Source organism: Panicum virgatum, chromosome 2K (assembly GCF_016808335.1).
Source record: "Panicum virgatum strain AP13 chromosome 2K, P.virgatum_v5, whole genome shotgun sequence".
In the NCBI taxonomy this organism is placed as follows: Eukaryota; Viridiplantae; Streptophyta; class Magnoliopsida; order Poales; family Poaceae; genus Panicum; species Panicum virgatum.
In genome coordinates, this window is record NC_053137.1 from 3,865,716 (window position 1) to 3,883,448 (window position 17,733).

General features: G+C 49.3%; 2 protein-coding genes across 2 annotated transcripts; one reads left to right on the forward strand and one right to left on the reverse strand.

The window, feature by feature from the left end:
- The first annotated feature begins 11,672 nt into the window (after window positions 1-11,672).
- Window positions 11,673-13,753, forward strand: LOC120661757 (photosystem II 10 kDa polypeptide, chloroplastic-like). The gene is made up of 5 exons (XM_039940690.1): window positions 11,673-12,086; window positions 12,319-12,377; window positions 12,461-12,516; window positions 13,283-13,335; window positions 13,459-13,753. Exons 1-5 carry the CDS (start codon window positions 11,930-11,932, stop codon window positions 13,551-13,553), a joined length of 420 nt encoding a protein of 139 aa, XP_039796624.1. The 5' UTR covers window positions 11,673-11,929; the 3' UTR covers window positions 13,554-13,753.
- A 35-nt stretch (window positions 13,754-13,788) lies between these two features.
- Window positions 13,789-17,081, reverse strand: LOC120661719 (probable receptor-like protein kinase At1g30570). The gene is made up of 2 exons (XM_039940643.1): window positions 16,857-17,081; window positions 13,789-16,675 (listed from the first exon to the last, which is right to left on the reverse strand). Exon 2 carries the CDS (start codon window positions 16,588-16,590, stop codon window positions 14,050-14,052), a length of 2,541 nt encoding a protein of 846 aa, XP_039796577.1. The 5' UTR covers window positions 16,591-16,675; window positions 16,857-17,081; the 3' UTR covers window positions 13,789-14,049.
- Window positions 17,082-17,733: the final 652 nt, after the last annotated feature.

Here is a 17,733-nt window from a genome sequence, read left to right on the forward strand (position 1 = left end):
AAGATGCAGGGTGCTTACCGTGGGCGTGAGTACAGGGACAGGGACGCCGGCCGCTGCTGCTTCCAGGGGGGCACGTCCTCCAGCCACGGATGGGTGAGCAGAGGCAGGGTGTCGGCCGGATCTACTACTGCGGGGGGTCCAGGGCAGGAGCACCAACGGGATCTGCAGCCGGGACCAACGGACGACGGATGGGAGCTGAGGGCGACGGATGGGACCAACGAGCGGGGTCCGACGGCAACGGTGCAAGGCCACTGCCTCCGCAGCTTGCACGGGGGCATGTCTTCTGGCCACGGACAGGCAAGCAGGAACACGGCGTCGGCTGGATCTGTGGGCGCGGGTGCAGGGAATCTGCCGCCGCCGCTTGGGCCAACGGGCGACGGAGGGAGCGGGGGCCGACCGACGACGGAGGGAGCGGGGAGCAAGGTCCGACCGGCGATGGAGGGGACCAAGGAGCGGGGTTCGATGGAGGGGAACGGGGAGCAGGGTGTGCCAAGCGCTCTCACGCCTGGGAGGGGCGGTGCGAGCGAAGCGCTCGGGATGGGGGGTGGTGCAGGACAGGAACGCTCGGGAAGGAGGTGGGGAATGAGAGATTTTTTCTATATATACTAGTGGCAGAAGCGGGTAATTCTATATGTCGGTGTCCTGACCCGGCGGTCCGGACCCAACCAGTAATGATGCTGCGTGTTCCTCGTCCCAAATGTTGATGCAAGAGGGAACACAGTAACGCACGGGTTTATCCTGGTTCCGGCCACGGGGCCGTACGTCCAGCAAAGGGGTGTGCGAGAGCACTGCACTATCTTGCACCGGGGGTGCCTGTAGTAGGGGGTACAAGCGAGGCGAGAGAGGGATGGAAGCTCCCAAGTCTCTGCTAGAGGGGGAGTTGATTGAGGCGAGTGGCAATATCGGGGCTCAGAAGAGCGTATGCGCTCTGTGAGTAGTGCTGAGCGTTGTGTTCTACCGAAAGGGCCGACCCCCTTTAAGGAAAGCCCGCCTCCTCATTTTATAGACACAAGGAGGGACGGTGTACATGCACAGGGGATCGTGGAAGTCGTCGTCTTCTCCCCGAATCGCGGGGGTGCAGTGGTCGAGCACTGTGGGAAGTACACTGTGGGGTATGGCGCTGGGCGTGGCAGTCGTCCTGGGCATCGTCCTTGGCCTTGCGGAGATTGTGCCTGCGTCCTGGCGGCTCCAGCAGGCGGCGTGGTCGTTGCTGTGGGGGGGGGGGGCACCGTCCTCCAGGCGTGGCGTGGCGGCGTTCCGAGGGTCCTACAGGCCAGGGTCTTGTCCTGGTCAAGGCCGGAGCCTCTTCTGAGGGTCGTGCCCATGCCGTTCGAGGGCTCCGCGGAAGGGAGAGTACGAAGGAGGTATGGGGAGTTGGCAGTATAGTGGCTGGAGCAGTGCCGGGCACGTCTTGCACTGCGTCGCAGGTTCCCACAGTGTCGTCACAGCGTCCGGAATGGCGGAGCAGTGACCGGAGTTGGCGGACGGGACTCCGGTCACAGCCACTGTGGGGAATGGCGGCCTGGCGCCGTCTGGCCCGGGCGCTGTGGAGGAGTGGTTGGCATTTAATGCCTCCGTACGGCGGGCGAGTGAGCGGAAGGGCCGTTTGTCCTTTCCGTCGAGGGGCGGCCTCGAGCGAGGCGGAGGCGCGGGGCGCGGTCGAGGGCTTCGGCGGGGAGCCCTCGAGCAAGGCGGAGATCACTCTGCAGGTCCGAGGGGGTTGCGGATGGGTCGCACTGCGTACGTGGGCCGCGTGTTGGGCTTCTTTGAGTCATTCTCTTTCTTCCAGATTGGAAGGAGGCTGTAGGCCTTCGTGGGTCCGGTTGCCCAGCATGTGTTTGCGTTTTTAGGGCGATTTTAGTCCCCTGATTAGAGTGCCCCTAATCATGGTATCCGACACTATACAAATTTGATGGGGTGGTTTCTAACCCTCTTGCGCAGAAGCTCGGGAAGCTCCTCCCGCCGAGCTTTTTAACCGTAGGCAAAAATTAGCTTTTGCATCTCGCTACTGAGAAAAGTAAGTCCGTTTGGGGTAGATTGTAGCTTTTCCAGCTACTTGGAGTAGCAAAAGCTACAGAAAGCTAAAACAAACAGGGCCTTAATAAGATTCCAACCTCACTCATTAACCATGGCGGTAACATGGCGTGGTCAAATGGGGGGGGGGTTAAAAAGGCAAAGGAGAAAAAAAAAACAGTCTCCATACTCTGCCATGTGGAGCAGGCCGGTAAAATGGAGAGAGGTCAGACTGTCAGAGAGTAGCATAGGCTGCTCGACCTCATCGGATGCTGTATGCTCCCCAACTGTATCCGTATCCCTCCACCTGCCCTACCTTACCTGCTTGCCTCAAGCATCAATGCCAAGCACATGCCGTAGCTGTGTAGCAGGGCTGTGTTCACTTCCCGCAAATTTTCCATCACATCGAAATATTAAATGTAGCAAATAATTAATGCATGGAGTACTAAATGTAGGTAAATAAAAAAACTAATTGCATAGTTTTGATGTACGTTGCGAGACGAATTTTTTTGAGCCTAATTAGCCTATAATAAAATAATATTTACCACAAACAAACAAAAAATACTATAGTACACTACAGTATCCGATGTGACCTTTTGTACCAAATTTTCGCGGATCTAAACACACCCCAGTATTCCGGTCTTTGCATCACAACAACCAATGTCAAGCATCACTCTCAGCTGTTTTCCATCCATGTCCGACTGACTAATTCAATTCTTACTACAACAACATGCGTTTCTTCAGTCTTATTTCTAAGAATAAAATCAAAGTGTTTCTTCAGCAAAGCTTTTGGATAGGGATAAAAAGCTCAAAATTCGGGGTGCCACTTTCAATCTCTTCACAAAAAGAACCTCAGACTCGCTTTGAGCCACCTTTGCCTCCCATTTCGCTTCATTTTTTCTAAACAAACGGGTACTCATCTTCGTGGCATACATTAAAGTTGGCCATGTGTATTTTGGGATGAGTCTCCTCTGTAGTACTACAGGAGACTCTCCCAATGACCTGTGGCCTCTTGAACTATGGAGCCCGCAGGTCAGTGGCACCGAATCGGTTTGGTATTTTGACCCCAGCACCTGTGATCTCCCATAGTTAATTCACAAGCCCCTGCGGCCCTTCCCTGCTGCTACATAGATTCCTGCTGCTAAATCTCAAAGATACTACTACTACTACCGGCCCTACGACTAGTGGTAGTCTAAAAGTGCATGATTTTGAGATGTGAGATGAAGTGTGATTGAAACAAAATTTAATCCTTTTGCAAAAAAAAGAAACAAAACTTAATCCAAGGAATGGACCACCCTCATCCTTTTTGCAATGCCAATTGATGCCAGATCCTCATCTTGCAATTGCTAGCCATGCAGTCCAGAGAGGAGGTGGTTAGGCATTTATAATAGAAAAAAAGGGTCAAAGGGCTCAGCTCAGCAGCATCCGAAGCTCAAGGCTGTGCAGACTTCAAGAGCTTCCCTCTCTCTCTCTCTTGCCAACTGAGAGAAGCTGTGGATCATGATTGTCCACTGCACACTCACTGCTGGCATGCAGAGATGCAGTGCACTAGTGCAGTGTAGTACAGGGCTGGCCCAAAGTTTGTTTTTTGTTGCTGCTTTGGAGGAAATGCCTGCCGCTTTTTCCCCAACTTTTGTTTTGAAGCTTTGTCCAAGCTTTCTAGGTGAATTCAACAGTAATTACCTAGCTTTAGGAACTATTTTAAGCTTGGTCTGGATCCCGTAAGCGAGCCTTACTTTTACAGTTTTACTACCCCTGCCTGCTGTGGAAAAGATGTCGCGAAGGTTGAGCAAGCTTGATGGATTATGTGAGATTGTGGGTACTGCACCAAATTTGTACTAAAAGCATTCAGGTATCTCTTGCCTCAAATGATTCTACTGCTTCCACCAATGGTCAAACCAAGGCAGTGAAAAGAGAACTGCAAGTTTGGTCTTTCTTGTTTGGCATTAGTATTGCATCAAGTCTGCTTATATCACAAGTCAGCAAGTGTGTGTAAGTGTGTTAGTGTGGTCAATCGAGTGCCCATCGTGAAGGCCGTGAACCCTGTACAATCTTCTTGTCTCCTGGCAAAACTGATGGAAGATATGAGAATACTGCACAGTGACCTATGAGCATCTGTGGTCTTATGTGTCACGGCTGCAAATTCAGTAAAACAAAGAGCATATCATGTTTTGTCCTAATGGCCGGATCTACTCAACTTCTAACATAGTAATTCTGAGAGATGATTGGTAACTAACTGGTTAGGACAAGAGTGAGCTGAGCTGTTGTTCATTGCTTGTTCATTGCTTACTTTTCATGGGCGCATGCATGCGGCAGACCTGCAGTTGTCTTTACTCTTTACAGCGAATAGAGGACGCCAAGTGTTCTGGCTTTGGGCATCAACAGTTTGCACGTACCAGTAGGAGCTCACAGCTTTCTAAGCAAAAAGTTAAGCAGGAAAGTCTAAAAGATAAATTTTAACTCCGTTTTTGCCTTTTGCCTTTGTAACCACTCATCTTTAATAACATAACTTAAACTCCGTTTTTTAAGCCTTTGTCTAGCAACAAGGAATTGACTCCAAATTAAGTAAAAGAAAGAAGAAGAAACAAAGGGCCCAAAAACACATTATCTAAACAACAGCAAAAGGTACAGTAATACTCATGGAATGTTCATTTTCTTTCATGCCATTTCCTTGCTGGGAGCTGTACTTCTCACACCAAGCACATCCAACCACACCTTTTTGTGTGCGCTCCTGCTTCACACTTGCGACAGAAGATACGTTCTGATCCATGCGCGGGGCAAAGGTCAAGCAAAACAATGATGGAAACCACAACAACCTCCAAACTCCAATAGTATCTCTTTTCACTTCTGCTGGCCACGTTGCCAGATAGATATTCTTCTTTTAGCAGAAGTACACGAATTGCAACACATTTCCAAAATAGAAACGCATGATGCCAACCGTCTCATCACTACTAGCCCGACCAATGCTAATGGTTGGATAGACACTAACGATTTTGTGTGCGGATTTTCTACTATGATTCTTGTATCTGGTCCCTAACCTAAGGGACCAGGGATCACGAGCATTAAGTTGACAGTGCTTGAATGGTACACTGAGCGGTCCTCTGAGGTAACTTCCCTATGATGTAGTCGCTGACAAGTGGGCCGGACAGCCGTGGGACCCATATGTCAGTGACCACGTCTGAGGAACCGGTTCCGGTGCAGTCAAGCACTAACCCAGTTAGGCTTGAACCTGTTAGTATTGATCTCCACCATTTGGGCCCAACGGACCAAATGGACTTTGACTCGCGCCCTGATCGGGAGCGCCCAGCCCATGGAAGGCTGGTGGGCCCCTGTCGCGCAGCCCCATAAAAGGGAGATGAGAACCAGCGGCACAAATGACGAGGTTCACTGCTGCAGTCTTGGTTCCCACCTCAAACCCTAGACCGATTGAGAGGGAGGGCTGAGAGCGATGGGAAGTGCCACCGGCTTGCCGTCGCCACTGCACCGCTGCACGACTACGCCATCACTACGCCGGCTCCCCTGCACAGCGACGTCCCCGTCCGCGACATCATCGCCACCTCGCCGCCCTGCGTCGCCAACCCCCCTTGACAAGGACGCTATGGCAGGTGGCTAGTGTAACAGCAAGGTATTTCTCACGATTAGTAAAGTCTTCCCACTAATCTACTGCTAGATGATCCAAAAGTATATCTAACAGAACCTAGTGAACATCAGAGTTTCAGTCATCGTTTTTCCGCAAAAAGATAGTAAAAGACAATGATGCAGTAGAGTTTCAGTTAGGGGTAGTGATTAGGGCTTAGAGCCTTAGACAAGTTGGTTAATCTGATGGGCCTCAGCACTCTACCCGGGGACAGAATCAGTAGCTAGCAATGGAGTGATTCATGATTGCCCTGCCCCATCAGCACCACCACAAGCCCTGCACAAAACACACCCGTGCCTGCACAGTACATGCAGAAGAAAGAGCTGCAGCTCCCAAACAAATCTCTGCCATTGATTTTTGGCTTTGTTGTAGATGCTTCTGGCGAGGATCCTAACTGTATGTCCATGATTGCAAATGAAGACTAGTGTTTCTTGAGCTCACGAGCCATGATGATGCCCTCCATTTTTGTTCTTCAGAAAAGCTTGCCACCTATTATAACACCTCCGGTGTTTAGAGGGTCATTACATCCCTAAACAAGTTTAGTAATTTCTTTCCCTATCAAAATTCCGTCAAATTTTGGGCTTGACTCGGCTCGGACCGGTCTCTCGGCAGTGGAGCAAAGCATGCCGCGTGCCACGCCGTGATCGACGCCGTGCCCACGTGCCGGCCATCCTAGGCGTCCGTGCCGCCGCGGCCTCGGCGTGCACCACAACCTTATCCTTTCCCTGGCGTCCAAGTCCATCTTCGCTTCCTCACTCGGCCCTTTCTTCCTCCTCGAGCAGAGCTCGACCGAGCTCGCGCCGCTCGCTCTCGCCGGCCGAAATCCGCCGCCCCCGCTCGATCCTCTCTCGATTCCTCACGCCCCGAGCTCCCTCACTACCTCCTCCACCTTCCCCGCCCCTCACCCGAGCTCCTCCCCGGCTGAGTTGGCCGAAATCCCTAACCCTACCACCGGCCACCATTAGAGCCCAACCCGAGCTCCGCCCCCTCGCGTCGATCCGCTTCTCCGACCACCCTACGCTCAAACCGACCCCAAGAACGGGTTCGTGGTGAGTCACTCGTGCTCCCCGGTCTTTTTCCCCTTCGATTCTTGCATCACCAACGCCGGAACGCGGCCATGCCGCCGCCGGCCGAACCGCCTGTCGCCACCGCACGCCGCGAGCCACTGTCGGTGTCGCCTACCGCCGTGTCACCACGCGCGCCGGCACCGGCCGGGCCTGCTGGCCGCCGAGCCCCACCGCCGATCGACCTTGCCGCCGCTGGGAACACCGCGCCACGCCGCCGGCCAAGGCCCTGGTGGCCGTGGCGTGGCTGTGTTGCCGTTCTGTCACTATTTTTTTGTCAAATGTTTTTAGTCTATTTTGTCTGAAATTTATAAAATGCATAACAAATTAAAGAAAAATACTAAAAATGTAAAATCAGTTGTGTTTGAATGCTTAGATCTAGATCCGCAGAGGAAAAATATTTATTCCCATGAAATACCCTGTTTGCCTCTGCTAAAATTTAAGTTGTGTTTAGACTTATTTAATTAGTGTGTGCAAATCGGATAGTCCGAAAATGTTGCAAGTTATGCAGTAGCTCATTTTCGGAAGGTGTAGTTCACTGTAAAATCTGCATGTTCTGAGAACATCATTAGTGTGTTAGTTCATTAATCCATGTACTGGTATATTTTGAAATTAGTATGTAGTGGTGGACTAGAGTTATGCTTTGCATTAATAGGATTTTCTTTTGCATACATATAGAATCCGTAGCCGAAGACGTCGCCCATGCGTTGATCCTGAAGCCAGGAGCTAGCGGAGCAGACCCAGAAGAAATTCGCGAAGACCTGGCCCAGGGCCGAAAGTAATACTAACCCCGCTCAGCAAAAGGCAAGCCCGGAGCATAACCTCTATTTTAAAATTATGAATCATTATATATTTATTTATTGTGCATTATGTTGTCAGGAGTTGTTTGGTACCCTAGTTGCATGATCTCTAGATTCCTAGTTAAATTTACTAGCATGTGTAGGTCGTTAGTTCTGCCAAGCTTAATTAGAACTCGGTAGAAGACGAGTGATTCCTTGTCACTCGCGAGATATAGGAGGAAGTCGAGTGATTCTCGGTCACTCGCGAGATACAGAAACTACACAATTGGGATGAGAATGTTAGAATTGATGATGAGAGGTATGAAAATAGAGACCGGGCGGAAAGGAATATGGTTATGGGTATGAAATGGATAAAGAATAAGCTCTGCCTGTGTCGGTTAAGGCCCGTTTGTTGTGCTTGATCGATGTTTGAACAGTACTAACCGCATGCCGGGAGTAGGAGGTAGTCGAAACCGGTAAGCTCAGTACCATATGTGCACCGGTAAGCGGACTTGATACTGTCTTCACCAGCGGAGCTAGTATAAAACTCATGGCTGACCCTTCATTGGTATCGGTGGGGCTAGCAATCCCGGGTCACGGGCAGTTCAGCTATTTGGTGTGCATATGTGAAGGGTTGTCACGTAAGGTCCGACGGGGCCTATATGTGACGTGTGTTATGTTCACCTTGCAAGATTAAATCGGATCGATTCGCCGTCCTCTCGGTTTAGAGACCCTTGATCTCTCTGTCGCATTGTAGTGTAATCAATGGAACACGGATTATATATGATGATGGTTACTTTGAATTGTGATTTAATACTCCACCATGTTTGCTCTAGTTAGTGGTGCAAATAATAGTTGATGTTTAATCTATATAGAAATTGAGCTAAAATCTTGAAAGTAAGGATCCGCTATTAGTAGTTTTTTTCCGCAAAATAAACTCCAGAGCCAAAGAGCTTTGCATGTCTAGATAGTGGGCTATGTATACCCATAGTCGGGTAAGTCTTGCTGAGTATTAGTATACTCAGGGTTTGTGGTTATATTGCTTTCAGGTAGCTGCTGCTGGTGGAAGCTAACCAGGATTCACATCTGTGGGCTAGATGTGACGTCCCCGCGTCTCCGTAGTTACTGTCTTTCTGTGTTTATTTTCTCTTAAAACTCTACTCAGTTTAAAGCATTTTTCGTTGCTATCACCATTTATGTAAATTCTAAATTTATCTAATAACGTTGTGTAATTATTTCAATTTGTATCCTACTTTTGTAAACTACTCATACTTGTACTCTCTGCGCTCGCCGTTATGCGAGACTACTGGTGATGTTTCGATCGGACCGTGTTTTTGGAAGTAGACTATCAAGTTACGTTTAATTAAGTTAATGCGCCTGATGTGTGTAAATGATGTCCATTATACTTAATTAGATGGTTTAATTTGGCGGTTCTGCCACACCTATGCAATTTTTTTTTTGCATAAATCTCGCCTTACAATTACAACTTGTTGGAGTCATGTTGCAAGATGCTAGCAGCTAGTGCCTAGTCAGTAGCATGCTAGTACTCCTATTTGTTTTGATTGCAACTGCAACAAACCATTTCGTTGCACGTGAGGAGAGACCGCCACACTAAGCTACTCCTACAATCATGGATCTTCTGTTGGGCCTGGTGGTGATGAATGGTTCAGGCCCAATTTTAGCCCAACAACACTCGATCAAAAAAAATCGTAAACTCAGGGAGTCATTTTTTTTAAAGCTCAATTTTTTTACATGCACCTAGGTGACCGTTTGCTCTATTTTGTCCATGTTTTTGTTAGCGTCTTCATGCATATCTAGATACGTGTTTCCCACCCTATGGCACGGTCAAAACCAAGCATTCAAGCATTCTGGATTGCTTCACGAGGATTCAGGATTTGATCCCTGCAGGCTGCGAGCCTACGACGACACCGTAACGGAACTGAAGACAACAAACTGTTGAAATGAATGTATGAAATTGATTCTATGGTATAGATGTTCAGAAAATTTTCAGTTAGCAAAACTGACTCACAAGTCACAAAAGAACAAATCGCCAGCACACGCGACGCGGCCTCGGCCCGCGCCGCATCTCCTCCTCGCGCCACTGCTCCACTGCGGTGGCCAGAAACGCCGGTGACGCGTGACCTCCGCCGCCTCCCGTCGCCACTGGTGCGGCCCCACCGGGTGCCGCGTCACTTCGCCGCCCAGTCAAGGCCGCCGCTCCTCGCGGCCCCTCGCTCCGCGCCTCCACCTTACACGCGCCCAGGCAAGGCCGCCGCTCCGCGCGGCCCCTTGTGCCTCGCGCCGCACCTCCATGGCCGCGCGGCCACACGCTCCGCTAGGCCGGCGCCGGCACGCCCCCGCACAGGCCCCGGCTCCCGGGCCGCAGATCCGCCCAGAGGGGTGTCGGATCCGCCCCTAGGGACCATGGATCCGGCCAACGGAGAATAGGGGCAGCCCCCAGGAGCCGCTGGAGAAACGCGTCGCCACCGCCCGCACAGCACGCACGCTCCCCGGCCGGGATGCCCCGCCGCCGCCCTCCTTGCTGGTTCCGGACTTCCGGCCCCCAGCTCGGGCGACGGTGAGGAGGAGGCGGAGGAGGAAGGAGGGCCCGGCGGCGGCGGCGCAGTGAGGTTTCCCTCGTGCCGCCTGCGGGAGCGACGCGGTTTCTGCCCGGCCGGGAGGAGGTGCGGTGTGGCGCCGGCGCGTTGCCGGGTCGCGAGGACGGCGGAGGGAGATGGAGCTTCGGCAACGGGCTTTGTGGAGCTTCGACAGTGGCGTCCCACGGTTGGGGTGGTCACAGTGATGGTGCCGGCTTGAGGCGACGAACGCGTGCAGTGGGGTGCCGGCACTCCGGGCGAAAGCCCTCGCCGGATTCATTCTGGTGAAATGGCGGCGGCACCTCCCGGCGTCGCTCTCCCTGTTGAGGGCGTCATTTTGGAGTTGCAACCCTCCTGCACGAGGTCTCTGGGTGAAAACCCGGTCCAGCTCATGGACAAGCGACGGCGGCGCCTGTGGGCATCGTGACCTCCTTAGAGGCGTCGTCTCTAGAGACACCGCTGGGCGACTTGGCCGGCCTGATGCTCGCGTTTTGCTTCAACCGGTGGTGACAAACCTGTCGGAGGGCGTGCGGAGAAGGGGTTGCCTACCTCACACCAAGATGCCTGCACTTCTATTGGTGGTCGGGGGTCATCACTCGGCTGTTGTTCGCCTGCTTGCAGCGTTCCGCGGCGCCTGGAGCTGCGTGGCAGTCTCCAGTGCGGTGCGGGACAGTGTTTGAAGGACGGCGCTAGCGGCAACGACAATCAGTGACGACTTGGCCTGCAGCGGATCACGGCGGGGTGTTCAGCACGGCTGAACCCTTCCGGTGCGGTACAACGTCGGAAGACGGCGCGGGCGACATCTTCGGTCTTCTGGCTCGAGGGCGGCGTCTTCGTGCGAGGGAGAAAGCAACATGATGATTTTGAACCACGACGGTGGTCTGGCGGCTTGGTTCAATTCCGGGGGGGGGCACCTCTTCTTGCTGCCTCGACGGCAATCCCTGAAACGAGTACGGAGCATGATGCCGTGTGGCGGGTTGGAGGTCCCCGCACACATGAGAGGCGTGCTTAGTGGCGGGTTGGAGGTCCCCGCGCACGCGAGAGAGGCGTCCAATGGCGGAAGTGGCGAGGCCCCCGCGCGTTGGGTTGCTCTGGACTTGTGTTTTTTCATGCTGTCAGGCGGTCGGTTTGGGTGCAGCAGCGCTGCGGCGTTGGGTTCTGCACGGCAGTGGCCTCCTGGTGTGGTGGTGTCTGCCCCTTCTGCTCCTCTATCAATGCTGGAACACTTCAGATGTTTCGATAACCGCAAGAGTGCGATTGTGGGTGGAAGCTGCGGTTGTGTCTTTTCTCCTCTGTCGTCGTTGTGAATAGAGTTTGGCCGTGTTGATGTCCCAATCCAACCGGCCAGTGAGTATAGTTGAGCGGTAACCCGTGTTGACGTCCCAATCCAACCGGGCGAGTTTGTTGTTTTTTTGTTTCCTGCCTATGGCCTCCCAGGACTGTAGTCTTATATTTTTGTATTATATCAATAGAAACGCACTCGTCGAGTGCCGTTTGTTCAAAAAAAACAAAAGAACAAATAACATTTCGCAATCGCTGGAGAAACCAAGCAGAGTCTCAGGATTATCCGATCACCAGCTAGACGTTTCCTTCAGATTCCACCATCTTCAGTCAGTCATGTGAAGGACAAAGACTGATCAAACATCCACGGCACCACACAGCAACTGACACTTGTCAGACCGAGCTTAGTCACTGGTCACTTGCAGCTACCTCTAACCTGACTTCTTGCTGTATTTAAAGCAAGGGCTACACACAAGTTTGCCAAAGAAAAGAAAGAGGCTGACAGCATAAGGAATGGAGTAATCTTGAGCCATTCATACAATCATTGAATCATACAACATGGAAGCCTCTGTCATGGCCTCTTTGGCCTTGAAACCATCTCCATCTCTATTCTTGGATCGATCGAGGTTCCCAGGCGTCAAGCCATCAGCAAGATCTTCAGCCTTCAGAGTAATGGCCAAGAAAGCAAAGAAGATCCAAACTTCTCAGCCTTTCGGTCAGTACATGCATGAAACAGAATCTGGCATTTGGAATTAAATTACAGATGTTGGGGAACCTGAAGTACCTGCCATATTTTTTTTCCTTTGCCGCCTTGACACATGTTGTTCCTTGTTTCATGCATGCACAGACCATTCTTAAAAGTCGAACTTCAAAGGATAGTATTACAGCATGAACTAAACATTTGTACTGGAATTGAATACTAACAAGTTTTTTCTTTTAACATACAGGCCCAGCAGGAGGATTGAACTTAAAGGATGGTGTTGATGCATCTGGAAGGCCAGCCAAGGTAAGTGTTGAGGTTACAAGCAAAAAAGAGAACATTTACAGAAAAGACGTCGCAGCCACTTATTATGTTCCAATTTTGACCAGGGGAAGGGTGTCTACCAGTTCACCAGCAAATACGGAGCAAATGTTGGTGGGTACAGGTAAAATTCACCCCCACACCAATAACCAACACCACCAGCTTCTCTAGTTAGTTTAAACTCTATAAGCACAACCCTGATGTTAGTGCTAGAAAATCTATTATCTTATTATTTGGCCAACAAACGGAGCCTCCACGTTTGCTCTCAAGGTCTAGAAATTCTCACGTTAATCGGAGAAAAATAGAAAAATAAAAATTACCCACCACTGCCATTACGATAAAAATTAGCCTAAAATACCCATGTGACTAATTAAAAATTACCCACCAATGCCATTATGAAAAATTAAATATAAAATACCATTTAGCTATGTATCAGTTACAAATATATACTATTAATAAAGATTAAAGCTAACAACAATCAATCAAAATAAAATGAAAATAAGAATAATTATCTGCATAATATTATTAAAGCTCAACAAATCAAATTATTATTATAGGTTGATTATAGCTGAATTGTTTTAATCAACAATAAGACATAATTTACGATAATGAACAGGATGGTGTATGGTAAAAAAAAATAGTATAACCTTTAAGTAAGGATACAACGACGTGCAAATTTTTGAATTTTCAATACTAGCCGCGCAAATGCGCGGGCTATACGCCTAGAAAGACAAAATTATGCAGATCTGGTAAGAAGAGAACTGTACTTTTCAGCAAGAAATAGTGACTAGGACAATGTTGAAACGAATGAAAATATTGAAAATGGACCCGAACAACACTCATAATTCATTTGCGGACTTAGTTGAACGAGACTAATCTTTTTCCTGTAGCCCAATATATAACCCAGAAGAATGGTCTCCAAGCGGCGACGTTTATGTTGGAGGTATGCACAGAAAACCCTCCCAAAGTAACGACATTGAAATGCTCACTGCTACTTCAGAATTTTCTGATGTTTCAGTTTTCAAGGCACTTTTTTTTAATAACCTTCCTTCCTTGATTTATGCAGGAAAGACAGGGCTGGTGCTCTGGGCAATCACTCTTGCTGGAATTTTGCTGGGTGGTGCTCTTCTTGTCTACAATACTAGCGCCTTGGCTTCTTGAAGCCCAGCTTCAGAAAATATAAACTATGAACCATGCAGTGTCGTTTAGTTTAGATATATCTGTATCCAGCTATGTCACTAGAATCCGTAGGAGATGTGAATGAAAAATCCTTAAATAAGTAATGTTGTTATGTGTTGTGGCCAAGAAAATAGCTGACACTTGTGAAGTTTTATAGATTTGAAACTCTATCGATGAAAGAATTGAAAGATACCATTAAAAAAAAAGATTAACTCCATGCAGAAATCTCTCAAGTAATGCTTACCATTGCATTTCTTTCCAGAACATTACAAAAGAATCAATCAAATTTAGCACTTTCTACATCAGCATAAGAACAAGTGAAAAGAAAAGAAAAGAAAGAATCAACCCCACTGAACAAAAAGAGTTTCAGTATATTGTTGGGGTAACCATATATGGTGTTTACAGTACTGCAGATGGCAGCGCAGCTGAGCAATATTGTTAATTGGACACTCACCCTATTCAGTCGATTGAGACCAATTCAAACAGCCCCTGGCACCTCAATTTTGATATCAACCACTTCCCCATCTGCATCCTGACAGTCTGAATGAGCAGATTCTTCTTCTTCCAGGCACCGCATATCAGTAGATGAATCAGAGAGCTTCAGCTCATGTCCTGATAGAATATCAGTAGTTGCACTTTGCAGATGCGCTTGGTGCAACTGCAAAGCGTTCTCTAGGTGCCACAGGACTTCACCCATTGATGGCCGGCTCTTCCCCTCATCTGCAAGGCATTTTTCTGCTATCTCACTGAATTGCCTGACAGACTTTGGTGTGTAATTTCCATCTAACCGAGGGTCAATTATGGTCTCAAGTAAGTTTTGCCTTTTCCACTTCAAAGCCCACTCAGGAAGGTTTATCTGATCCCTTGGTAAGGTCGGGTTGATGACTGGTCGAGCGCATAGCACCTCAAACAGCACAACACCAAAAGAGTACACATCTGAACTCTGTGTTAACTGTTGTCTCATAAAGTACTCTGGATCAAGGTAACCAAAACTCCCTTTCACAGCAGTACTAACATGAGTATGATCCAATGGCGGACCATCTTTTGAGATACCGAAATCTGCCATCTTCGCGACGAAATTATCATCCAACAAAATATTAGTAGTCTTGACATCCCTGTGGATTATGCCCCTATCAAGTCCAGTGTGAAGGTAGTGAAGCCCCCGTGCTGCACCAATGCAGATTTCAAGCCTTTGCTTCCATGTAAGAGCAGGAAGGTCACTTCCATAAAGGTGGCTCCTCAAGGTGCCATTTGACATGTGCTCATAAACTAAGATCATCTCATTTTGTTCATCACAGTAGCCAATCAAGGACACAAGGTGCCGGTGTCGCAGCCTTGAGAGCATCTCAATCTCAGTTTCAAACTCCTTGACACCCTGCTGAGATTGTGCATGGCCCCTCTTGATTGCCACTGGAGTGCCATTTTCAGTTTCACCCTTGTAGACCTTGCCAAAACCCCCAATTCCAATCACCAAAGACTCATCAAAGTTCATGGTGGCTGCTTTGATTTCTGCAAAGCTGAATTGCCTACCCATCCTGCAGCTACCAAATGTTCCAGTCGTGCGAAGAGTTGGGGAGGCTCGAGCATTTGTAGCCATCGGTGTAGCTGGTGGGTTGTCCTTGGTTATGTTAGCTGGGGTATTTTTCTTCCGTCGAAGGTAAAAACAGAAATAAATAGCACCAGCAATTGAGATAAACATCACCAGACCAGCAGCAGCACCAATTAGTACCCACTTGGGGCTACGCTTTGGTTTCACCATGCCACCACTCGTACCCCCAATTCTAATTGTTGGGTGGCCAAGATTTCCATCCCGGCTGACCTTAAAGATTTCCATGCCATTCAAAAGTGCATCACTAGCTGCAGCGCTTGTTGCAGAGGACTCAGAACCCAGCTGAACCCAAAGGGTGTCCATCTGCGACGAGGCATCATCAAGAAAGTCCTCATGAAAAGCCTTGTTCTTGCCCCCAGCTTTTGCAAACACATCATAGTTCTCTGCAGCAGTCTTGCTATTTATGTAGATCTTGAACTTGCGCTGCTCCGGCATTTCATACTCCAGCTCACAGAAATGCAGCCGGACCAAGTAATCAAAGCCAGGGTCTATATTGAACCTCCATGACACATTGAACTTCTTATCCACGACGAACGTCTCCTCCGTTACCCTGGCCGTCTCATAGAGCCTTAGTGGTGCGGAGGTTGAATCATCACCTGACACATAGCTTATGTTGGATGTGTTTTTGATAGCATGAGCAGCATTCAGAGAGAATATGTAATGCTCATCTGAATCCCACTTCCTCCATAAGCGCGGGTCCTCCTTCCTCTCAATTTTGCCACCTCCAACACACACCCTGTACATGGTCTCGATGCCACTGTCTGCAAGGCTGAAAGGGCCCTTCAACCCAACACCACCCACCTTGTTAACCGAATCGAAGACCGAGCTGCCGGGCACGGGCACAACCTCCATTGCATTGATGAAGGCAAACGACCCAGCATCAGGAGCAAACTCAACCTCCAGCTTCCCAGAGGTGACATTCAGAAGGTACTCCTTGACGATGACGTTGCTGGTGGAGTTGATCTCGGAGTTCCTCCAGTAGACCTCTCCAGGGACACTGAACTTGGAGATCAGCTTCAGGTCATTGGCCGTGACATCGAAAACCGATTCCTTGGAACTGAGATTGCTGAACAGCTGGCTGAAATGGAGCCGGAGGAAGTAGCTTCCGGCGGCAACCCTGAACCTGTAGCTGGACGACGCGTTGAAGACGCGAGCAGTCCTGTAGAGGTCCCCGTACACATCCTCCTCTCCACCAGCAGCAGCTTTCGGAGCCGGGGCAATGGCGCCTGGTGAACTGACAGTGAAGTTGGCGCCGTCAGAGCGGGAGTCCCCCACCCATGCCCTGCCGTCGACAATGGTGCTGCTGGAATCCGAGCCGCAGTTGATCAGAAGCGGCTTGGATTGTGCTCGCGCGTTGCCCAGGATCAGGAACACCACCAGAATCAGCAGCAGATGCGGGAAATATCTCATCTTCCCCGTCGAGCCGCAACTTCAAGGGATTAAATTAAACCCTGACAGAATAACCAGGTTCTCCCCAACGCCAAGAAAATGCAGCCTGCGAGAGTAGGGAGATGAGCATTATCTCCTCTGAGGGAAGAAACAAGAAGGATTGAAGAAGAAATGGAAGAACCAATACCAGCCATGGAGAACAAGACATTGCAATAACAGAAACAAAGGGCAAAGTTTCCTCTGAATGAAACTAGAAGAGTGAATAAGGATAAGAGAGCTCCACTAACCTGACGGATTCCGCAGACGCTTGGTCGACCCCTCCGCGGTTGGATAGCTTTCTCCCTCGGCAGGAACCAGGACTGAACAAGGGCGCCGCCTCCAGAAGAAGAAGAAGAAGCAACTAAGCAAGAAGGAAGCACCAGAGCGGAGGATTGCCGTAGCCGGGTAGGCTTTAGCTCAACAAATGGCAGCTCCCTGGCGAGCTTCAGAGCTGATGGACCACCCGAGGAGAGAAAGACTCGGGGCTGTTCGGCTGATTTAAAACCGGCTGATTTCGGTTGATTTAATAGTACTATATAAAAAAATAAGTCAAAATAAGTCGAAATAAGTCAGAAAAAGAGAAGCGAACAGAAGCGAAAACAGATAGCGCTGCAAATAAAAGCAGGCAATGATTCAGGAGAGGAGGCCAACGCGCACAGTGCGGCGCAGGCCCACGGCCGATTGAGTTTCAAGGGGTTAGTTTGTTTTTAAGGGCTAAATTTTAGTCTGTGTCATATTAAAGAAAATTTTAGTATTAATTTATTTAATACTGAGGTAGAATTTTGGAGCTAAACTGCCAGACGAATCTAATGAGGTATATTAATTTATAATTAGTGGATGGTTACTATTAAATCATGGATTAATTATGCTCATTAGATTCGTCTAACGAATTAGCACTCAGCTAAAAAAAATTATAAACAGAATTTATTTGATACTCCAAAATAGTAAGATTCTTTTTGATGTGACAGAAATTTAACAAAATTTTTGGAAAACAAACAAAGCCTTAATTTAATCGGGGAGGGCAGACAGCGAGAGGTATCTGCAGCGGGGATCGCGAATTGGGAGATCAGCGGACCCGATTTTGCGATCTCCCCACATGACATGAGGCGTGGTCCCCCGTCTGAA